The 10411-nt window shown below is 46.7% G+C and overlaps 1 protein-coding gene across 1 annotated transcript in view; it reads right to left on the bottom strand.

The window, feature by feature from the left end:
• Nucleotides 1–1988: 1988 nt before the first annotated feature.
• LOC107538266 (ectonucleotide pyrophosphatase/phosphodiesterase family member 7-like) overlaps nucleotides 1989–10411 on the bottom strand; it is a 31479-nt gene continuing 23056 nt past the window's right edge. Inside the window, exons 3-6 of the mRNA XM_087815211.1 lie at nucleotides 8631–9257; nucleotides 5401–5638; nucleotides 3730–3853; nucleotides 1989–2058 (exon numbers count right to left, since the gene is read on the bottom strand). Coding sequence (XP_087671337.1) covers nucleotides 1989–2058; nucleotides 3730–3853; nucleotides 5401–5638; nucleotides 8631–9257 — 1059 coding nt within the window. The remainder of the gene's footprint in view (nucleotides 2059–3729; nucleotides 3854–5400; nucleotides 5639–8630; nucleotides 9258–10411) is intronic.

Raw genomic sequence — 10411 nt, 5'->3', positions numbered from 1 at the left:
GGCGGGGGCGGAGCCGCAGCGTTGCCGGGGGACCGGGCGGAAGCGGGGAGGGGCCCGGAGGAGGCGGGACCAGCCCGAGGCGGCTCGCGGGGTCGGGGGCGGGGCTTGAGGCGGGCCCGAGGCTGCAGGTGGTATCGGGGGCGGGGCTTGGGGCGGGGCCTGGGGCGGGGCCAGGTGCTGCTCCGGCTCCGGGTGCGGAGGCTGGGGTGTCAAGGCGGGGCCAGGCGGTGCGCGGGTCCCTGGGTGCGGTGTTGGGCGGAGTCAAGGCGCTGCGGGGTTCTAGGGGGCGGAACTTGGGGGGAAGGTTCGAGGCGGGTCCTGGAGGAGGGCTCTGGGCGAGGTTTGAGCTCTGGGAGGCGGGGCCAGGATCGGAAGGGGCGGGGCCCGGCCCGGCGGGGCGGAGTCAGCGTTTGGCGCCAGGTTAGGGTTTTGCAGGACTGCGAGCGCCTCCTTGGGAGCGTCGCGGGAGGCTGAGATCCCGGTAATCATTCTCCCCGTCCCTGCACTTTCATGAGGGTCTTTCGGTCAGGGGCGGCCCTGCCGCCTTATCCGAGCCGTGCCCTAGCGCCACCTCTCTGTGTGAACGGGCAGAAGGGACCCTGACTGTCCTCACGCCCCTCGAGGGCGTGGGGGTGCCTACTCAGGCCCGGGGTCCGTGGGCTCAGGCCGCGGCCCCCCTTTCTCTCCTTGGAAGAGGGCATTTAGGTCAAGGTGTTGTTTTCCAAACTGGCTGGTAGGCGGAGGAGAAAGAGAGACGGAGAGAGGCAGGCCACTCCAGACGGGGAGGTGGCGGGTTTAATAAGGGAACCTGCTTAAGCGACTTGGGGTGTCTCAGAAGGAGTAGGCCTCCGCGCCGCCCGCCAGAATCCTACAAGTTTCTGTAGAGGCCTTAACCGGTTCAGCCCCGGACCCAGTCCCGGTGGCCCCAACACCCCAGTTCTCTCAGGGCTTGTCCTGGAATCGGCTCCCACTTTGGGGACAGCGGGGCAGAGGCAGGGGTGAGGAGCCCGCCTGTGCCCTGGGCCAGCTCCCGGGTCAGCCCGCAGCCATGACCTCTGGATGACCTCTGGATGACCTCCGACAGAAGGCAGGACCAGCCTTTCGGTCTCGCTCTCTAACCCACAGGGACCTTTGTTCACCAAATACTTATGAAGCACTTATGTGCTTGGTCCTGCCAGGCACTGGGGATGCAGCAGGTGAGAAAAGCCAGGAGGGGTCCCTGCTCTCCAGGGGCTCAGGGGCTCTTGGGGGGGAAGGAGACATTGAACTAATGATCACACAGATACGTGCAGACGTGTGACGGCATTTATATGCCAGGCAGGCGGGCGCGGAGCTGAGTGGGAGCGCTGGCTTTGCAGGAAAAAGGAGTCTGAAAGGAGAGCGAGAGGGCTCTGGGGTGTTGTGGGGGTGATATAGAGGTGGGGATGGGGAGGAAAAGAGAAAGATGATTATTTCCGTTCGACATGATTATGTCTGGAGTGAAAGGCAGGGCAGACAGTTCGCAGCTGACCAGTGCTGCCTCTGGAGTTTGAACTGTGTTCAAAGTCTACACGGTTAGCTTCACAAATCTCTCACCAAACTCCTTTTAGAAGCATCTCGAGAGCTAATTTGTTAAATACACGTGCAGAAGGGTAGATGAGAAGACAGATTAAACCTCACCCCCTTTGGATGAGAAACACTGGAGCTCGGCTTGGCTATGAGAAAGCGAGAGAGAATTAATTCTAACTGAATGCATTTATTCCCTCACGTCCGATGTGCTTCTTCCACAAGCACGCGAGCACAGGATCTGATGCAAAAACTGTTCACCTTTCGTTCCCTCAACACATGTTGGCTTAAATAAAGAAGGTGCGTTGTGGTTATTGCTGTGTTTTTATACGGAACTCGTGGTTTCTGGTTCCGAGGTGCTGCATACATCTTCATCACAGTGTCCCGAGAGAGAGTCGCCTGCCATACAACAATGAGTCTTAACTATGATTTGAGTCTTGGTCCTAAAGGCGGACTCTCGGGAGCTCGCTCAGGTACATTGGTTGACTTTTGATGTCTTGGTCATCTCTCTGCCTGCAGCAGAAAACCAATGGGAACAGGTCAGTGAAACTCGTAAATACAGGCCTTGTTCTGTGAACACACATAACAGCTATTAATTACCTTTCCTCTGAGGCGCGAAAGGACATGTATAGTCAATGCCATAGCAATACTCTGTGATGTAATACTGCGATATTAATAAACCTAGGCTGGTCCAACCTTTCTTCATGCCATATAGATGGGAAGCAGATTGGGGAAGGACCCTGAGTGGGCTGCAGCATTGATTTGCACTCAGACGAAAACTTTATCTTTGTGTGCGGGCTCTCGGGAGGGACAAAGGTGATACATCTGGAAGGATCAAGGCACTGAAGGGATGTCTAATGTTCTCTGGATCTCATAGGTGTGGTATGTTCAGGCATAAGCGAAGGTGAGGGCTGTCATTTAACGCAATGAGTAAAAATTCCAGGGCGGCTCTGATATGGAGAGAAGCATTAGGACATATCCCAGTGGTCCTTCCAGTGGCAAGAGGGATGTTATGAGCACATGCTAGATTAACGATTCCGCTTCTGGATCTGAGGCTTTCTTTAATAATAATAATAAAAACCTAATGCATTTTAACTGTGTGGAATGGTCGCCTTTTAGAAATTATGCTGTAGGCATGGCGTTCAATCAGTACATTGCAGTTTTTCCTGTATCTCCTGTATGGCTAATGGTTTCTGTATAAAAGGACCAATTGATTTCTTTTCTAAAATGTTGCTTCAGGGTGTAGAGACCTTTATAGGTCATGTTTCAACTTACAGGAAAATTTTATAGTTTAAATATAAAGTACTTTAAATGTGGGCTTTGGAATGGAATTAAGGTTAAGTAAAGTCCTGCCTTCCCTTAGTTTATAGTGTTCAGGAGGTCCCCATGCTATGTCAAAGTAGAAGAATGGTCGGGATTGGGTGTAATAATATGGGAGGCTCAGTCAAATGACAAACTACTGAGATGTAGAAAGCAGTGCACCAGCTCATATAATGCTTTGATTGGTGGCAGAACCAATAATATGGGTTGAATCGTGTCCTCCCAAAAGATATGTTAAAAATCCTAATCCCTGGTACTTAGGAATGTGACCTTATTTGGAAATAGGGTCTTTACAGATATAATTAAATTCAGATGGGGTCTTACTGGATTACAGGGAGCCCTAAATCCCATGACTGGTGTCCTTAGAAGACAGCAACACAGGGAGAAGGCAGCTTTGTGGCAGTGGAGGCAGAGATTGGAGGAAGATCACCAAGGATTGCTGGCGACGACTAGAAGCTAGAAGACGCAAGGAAGGACCCTCCCCTACAGGTTTCAGAGGGTCCATGGCTCTGCTGAACCCTTGATTTTGGACTTCTAGCCCCTAGGTCTGTGAAATAATACATTTCTGTTGTTTTAAATCACCCAGTTTGTGGTACTTTGTTATGGTAGTACTAGAAAACTAATACAACCAGTGCATAATTTGGGGGTTCAGTGCAAAATGAAAATGCAGGGTCCTTGTTAAACATCAAGAAATTCAAGATTGTGACAGCAGATTATTAAACCAAGCTGGGGGCTCTTCTGAGTCCTGGGCCCAAGCTGGCTCTGGTTGCTGGGTTCTCAAAGTGCTGGACCCCCTGCAGCAGGAAGTGGTTGAAATGTATTATTACAATGTGCACCAACCACAGGAAACCCAAGGATACTCACTTCTTTTTCCGACGAATGGCTGTGTATGTCACACTAGTAATGAACAGAACTACAAGAACTCCTGTGACAGTCCCGACACCTATTGCTATATTTTGGAGAACAGGTGACCTCTGCATCTCTGCTTCTGTTAAAAAAAATGCAATGATTTTTAATTGTCTGATTATTAAGAGGCTGTTCCAGATGCTCCTGGGTCCCTGGGAACTTTCCCATCCAGGCACTAGTGAATATTAATTATGGAAATGAAATGTACATTTAACCCAAGAAAGTGCTCACTGTAGAGAAATCTCACAGGGCAAGTCGTTGAAAGACGATTTACTAAACGACCTATTCGCCAAATGACTCATTTGCCTAATGGCCACTTTGCCAAACGGCCAATTTGCTAAAAGCCAATTCACTGAAAATCGGTTGGTGGGATGTCCTGCTTATCAATGACTGATGGTCCAACACACCTTACCTCACCTCCCAATGTACTATGGGACAGAAGTAGGGCCCAAATAGTTGAGAAAAACTCTAAAGTTTAAAAGAAAATCCTCAGTAATTTGGTGAAGTGTTCATTTATTTAATTTGTTTTCTGCAAAATGGCCTGCTTTCTGTAAGTTCACAAAAAGATCATAGGCAGTGGCTTGGAAAAAGGGAAAAGGGTGCAGGAAGCCGTTCTTTATAGTCTGTTTTGATTGAGTATGGTTGCTCTAAGCGCTCGCTAAATCATCAGGCAGTATCTATCTCAGTCTCTCCTGGCAGAAGAAAAGCTGGCCGGTATTTGCAAATAACTGAATTCCCAGAGATAATTTCTTCTTTTATATCGCCCAGATTTAGGACGTTTTTAATCCTCACCTGAGGATATGTTTATTGATGAGAGAGAAGGAGAGAGACAGAAGTGAGAGAGAAACACCAATCAGTTGCCTCCCACTCTCAATCTGACCAGGAATCAAACCTGCAACCTATTGGTGTACGGGACGGTGCCCCACCCAGCTAGGGCCCAGATTTAGGATTTTGAAGTTTTAAGAATTAGCAGCCTTGCCTGGCCAGCATGGTTCAGCGGTTGAGCATTGACCTAGGATCCGGGAGATCGAAGTTTGATTCCTGGTCAGGGCACATGCCCTAGTTTCGGGCTCCATCCCCAGTAGGGGGCGTGCAGGAGGCAGCCAATCAATGACTCATCATTGATGTTTCTATCTCTCTCCCTCTCCTTTCCTCTCTCAGAAATCAATAAAGACATATTAAAAAAAAATTAGCAGTCTTATTTACAGGAACCCCTGCCCCCCTTTTCAGCAATGAATGAAGTGGTTAGCAGCTTTTATCCAGGCACCAACATGCATGGAGTTGCAGAAGGAAGGCTAATTTTTGGTATCTACAAGGGGCATCTGGGGGCAGACTGCACAGGATTTTTGAGGATCAGAAGGGTTATCCTCTGACTTCCTCTATGGAGAGCCTTCCCTTTTCCCCAGAGGCACTATGCAAAATGTCACCAGCACGTCCAGGGGTTCCCTACCTCCTCTGCTATCTTTTTAGAGCTGCTGATATCTTGTGCCGGGGGTGCCAAAGCTGCTGGGAAACAGGATTACTCTGCTCAATTTCACCCCCTCCTGGAGACCCCATTATGAATCTATTGTTTCTCAGGACAGAACAGGCCACACTGCCAATTTTCTGGTGATTACTTTTGTATCTCACCTGGCTGCTGGTTGAAAGATTCCACAAGCATATCCTGGGTGACTGCCAGGGAGCCGTTGTGGGGTTCAGGAGTAACCCCCAGGAGCTTACACATCAGTGGGTAGATATGGATGCTGTCAAAAGGCTCAGCCAGGTAATTCTTCTTGAAATTTGGCCCGAAAGCTCTGAATATGGTCTTCATGTCCATGAGAGCATTATCAAAGCCATGATCTCCTTTGTTGAAATATATTATAAGTTGCTGAGAAAGAATAACAAAAAGCCATTTTAGATTCCAGGTCACTGAAAGAAAACTGCCCCTTAGTTAATATCATGCTTGTTGGACCCATGAATTCTGAAAATTTAAATGACGAGGGTATGCTTTCCGCAGTGGCAGAGAGAAGAGCAAGGAATGAAAGATCTTTAGGAGAGAACAAAGAAAGCATACTCGTTAGAAACAGCAAGAAGACAACGATAACAATACTGACCATAATGACAGGCTCAGGCGTAGAGCGCTCACTGTGTACCGTGAATTGTTCGGAGGGCTTTATAAATACATGTTAACTCTTTTCACCCTCACAGTGGCCCAGCAAGGGCACTGTTATTATCATCCCTGTTTTAAAGATATGAAAACTGAGGAGCCTGCCCTGAGATAACGTAGTAGCAAGGTTCAGAACAGGTATCTGAACCCAGACTGTCTGGTTCTAGAGCCAAGTATGTTTTTTATGGCCTAAAAGTGTGTATATATTTTTTGGGAGAGAGAGAGGAGAGGTTTGGAGGGAGGAAATAAAGACTGTAGGCAATTGTGTAATGAATGCCAGATAGGTTTTTGTTTGTACCCTTTTTCAGGTGACTAACATCAGTCACCACACTGTTTATATTTTATTAGGACCAACAGATATTCCACCATGTAAGAAATGTAATGCTCTGTACTTTGGAAAGCCGGTCTTGTATTTGGCCTGGTGAATACAGAAATCTCCTGTCACCCAGCTCAGGCTCCCTCACCCTCGCTAAAGTAACCAGTCCAATGACCTTTGAGGCCACAGGGAAGTCCATCAAAAGCCCAAGTGACGGCCTCATGTGGTTTGCAAGCTCCTTAGTCCCTGAAGAGAAAAGAGTAGTATCCACTCTACTTCGCACCTGAAGGCAGGCAGGTGGATGGGTATCTGAGAAATGTGCTCAGTGAGGTGAACTGAGATCAAAAGATTTTCTGTCAAATGTCAGTTTGCCAGAAGATTAAATAGCATCCTATTTTCTCAAAGTATCTGGTTGGTCATGTTGGGAATGTGGCCGTTCCATTAAATGACTTCACAATACTTGCAACCTGTTACATCATGAACCAGGTTTATAAAGAGGCCACTGACTCTGGAATCTCCCATTGGAGAGGCCTTAGCTTTGGGCACACATCCTCAGTGTTTTAGGCCACTTGAGGGGTTGTAAAATACCAATAAATTGTTGCATTTTAGTGTGAATATTTCCACCACCATTAGATAACATCCCAATGAGTTTTCCTATACCTGTTACACTCAGGACTTGTAGCAAGCCCAGAGTATACAGATTGCAAACATAATTGTAATGTTTGGCTCCTGTCCACAGCCTTAGACAGGGGTTCTTCAAGCTATACCTGAGATGATCGTCTGTTATGTGATGTTTAAACATCATCTCAACTTTGTTCTGTTATGAATTATTGGTTGGTAGTTAACAAAAACCACGCCATTTCACTTATGTCTCATAATTTGTATTGATTTTGGTATTTTCTTCTTTGGGCTTTCTTCTTCTTCTTATTTTTAATCCTCACTTGAGGATAGTTTTTCCATTGCTTTTCAGAGAGAGTGGAAGAGAAATATTGATGTGAGAAAGACACATCAATTTGTTGCACCCTGCATGCACCCTAACTGGGGCTGGGGATTGAGCCTGCAACCGAGGTACATCCCCTTGGCCGGAATCCAACCGGGGACCCTTCAGTCCACAGGCCGATGCTCTAACCACTGAGCAAAACTGGCCAGGGCACTTGCTTATTTTTTTTTTATAACAGCTTTGTTGAGATATAGTTTACATACCATACAATTTACCCATTTAAAGTTTACAGTTCAGTGATTTTTAGTGTATTCAACAGAGCTGTGCAACTATTATCACAATCAAGTTTGAAGATGTCCATCACTCCAAAAGGAAACTCTGTGGCCTTCCATAGTCAACTCTCATTTGTTCCCAAGTCCTCCCCACCCCTGGCCCTAGACAACCACAAATCTATGTTCTGTCTCTCTAGATTTGCCTGTTCTGGACATTTATTTATTAATTTAATTCAATTTAATTTTTTAATCCTCACTCAAAGATATTTTTTTCCATTGCTTTCCAGAGAGAGTGAAAGAGAGAGAGAGAGACAGAGAGAAAGAGAGAGAGAGAAACATCGATGCGAGAGAGACACATCGATTGGCTGCCTCCCACATGTGTCCTGACCAACTTTGGGGATTGAGCCCCCAACTGAGGCACATGCCCTTGGCCGGAATTGAACCTGGGACCCTTCAATCTGAGGACTGATGCTCTAACCACTGAGCAAAACTGGCCAGGGCTGGACATTTCATTTAAATGGAATCATAATATGTGAGCCTATGTATCTAACTTCTTCCACTGGGCATAATGTTTTCAAGGTTCGTTCAAGATGTAGCATGTATCAGTTCTTTGTTCCTTTTAATGGCTACATAATATTCCACTGTGTGGATATACCATATTTTGTTTATCCATTCATAAGTTGATAGGCATTTGGGTTGTTTTCACTTTTTGGTTAATGTGAATAATGCTGCTGTGAGCATTAGTGTATATATTTTGTGTGTACAGGGTTGCTTTTTTGTGTGTGTGTGTGACTCTCCTGGTGATCTGTGCATACTAATCAAGCATACAGGCATGGGTTCAGACTTCAGCCTTACACTTCTAATCACTCCTCTCTAGCTCTGGTTTCTTCCTCATTAAAATGAGGGAGATAAGAGCATCTATCTTTGGACAAAAATGAAATAACTCATGTTTTTAGCATAGTCCTGGACACTTAGCCTTGGTCAGGGGTGTTTGTCACTATTATTTTGTAATGGTAACATGGGGCAGGGGTGGTTGGGTGGTGTGTAGGGTGAGAGGGTGGGGAACACGTAGAAAACAGTGGGTTACGACTCATTGTGCATGCACTTATGTTTTCCAGAACTGTTCCTCCCTGGTGGCTGTCTCCCAGATCCAAAGTGACTTTACTCAATTTAAAATCAACTCACCCCATTGATGTTATAACCAGAGTCGGCATACAGTAGGATTGGCAGGACTCGTTCGTGCTTAGCAAAATGGAAGTGTTCTGGAAATTCCTCCTTCTTAAAGACTTTGAGGTTTGGGTGTGCGTTCTTCAGTGCTTGGTAAAGGGCTTCCTCTTTCCCTGGTTTGGGCAGGATCATCCCAAAGCCTCCATAGTCTACGATATCAAACTTGACCAAGTCCCTGAACTTGATGTATTTGGTTAAGAGGATCTCGGTGACCTCTGGCTTCTTTTTTACTGTGGTCATGCCATGGTCTGATGTGATGATGACATTGAGGTGCTCAGCCAAGTTGTGCCTCTCAATGGCTTCCACTAGGTACCCGATGGTTCTGTCGATTTGCTTAATGATCACCTTTCTGTTTTCTGTCTCTGGCCCGAATCGGTGTCCCACGTTATCTGGCTCTCCATAGTACAGAGTCACAAAGTCAAAGTCTTCCTTAGTGAACCAGTTCATGACGATATCAATGTTCTCCCTCCACTCTGTCTCGTTGCTGTCCGGGTGAGTGTAAGACTCCACCAGGGACCTCTGGACGGCCTCACCTTTGTACTTAGCACCTCCTCCAGGATAGTGGAATGACGCTGTCTTCCTCCCCTGCAAGCACAAGAAGAAAATTCCATCAGGGCCATTTCTCAATCTCTCTCATAATAAGCAAAGCCCAACTTGTCGACATCCTTGCCCTCATCCAGAGGTTTAGGAAACACATGGGCTTTGGAGTCAGACTCGGGGCTGGATTTCATTCTTGGCTTCACCAGGATTTCATTGAATCTAAAACTCCTTTAGTTGAAAGGCATGCCCTTATTTTATGAACTATTAGTAAAAAGAATGCTACCAATTAAAACGGGACACTCCAATGATTGGAAGATGCATTCTAACGTCGGAGATGGCAAAATGAAAAAAAAAATTCTTTAGGATGGAGGAAAAATGGCTTTCTAAGTTGGTGATAGTGAGTTCTTTAATCTCTTATGCTTCGGTGTTTCTACATGTAAAATGCTAAAAAGTTGATGGAATTTTTGTGAGGTTTGGGCCAATTAACTTCAAGATAAAGTGTTGGGCATCATGTTTTGGCACATAGTAGGGACTCTTTGCCTCCAGATATAACAAGCCACCCCAAGTCTTTCCTAGTGTGCGTAGTGGACAGTTAATATGTTTGTTTGCCCAGCACCCACTCCCCTGTCTGCTGGTTCAGAGTCCCGTGAATTTCCCTGGAGGCTCCCCTCTCTGCACTTGCTCCATGCCAGGTTTGGGATGTGTTGGCTCCACATCTGGCTCCAGATGTGGTATGTGGCTGTAGGGTGGCAAGAGGACACTGCATCCTCTCGCACTGTAGTTAGTTCAGCCTTGGGCCTATGTCCCAGTCAAAGCTAATGAGACTTCCCCTGGGGCTGTTGGAGAGGGGAGAAGCTGCCCTACTGGTTCTTATATCTAATGCTTATAAAATTTGGGGGCTTTTGGAAGAAGGGGAGACTCTCTTGTTCTCTGTGCAGATGTTTGCTTGACCACTGGGCCTGACGACCTGCCCAGAGGCAGAACAGGATGCCAGTTAAAAGTGTGCTCTGATGCTGGATTGCCTGGTTATACCCTTTCCCACCACTTGGATGCATGTTACTCATGCTCTGCACCTCGTTTCCACACCTATAAAATGGAGATGACTCTGCTACTTCACGGGGTGTTTGTGAGGACTATATGCATGTAGAGCACGTTAGTAAGTGTTACATGAGCTTAGCTTTTCTTTTTCCTGAAGAGGG

Source organism: Miniopterus natalensis, chromosome 3 (genome assembly GCF_054644295.1).
Source record: "Miniopterus natalensis isolate mMinNat1 chromosome 3, mMinNat1.hap1, whole genome shotgun sequence".
In the NCBI taxonomy this organism is placed as follows: Eukaryota; Metazoa; Chordata; class Mammalia; order Chiroptera; family Miniopteridae; genus Miniopterus; species Miniopterus natalensis.
This window is presented reverse-complemented; position numbering and strand designations above follow the sequence as displayed.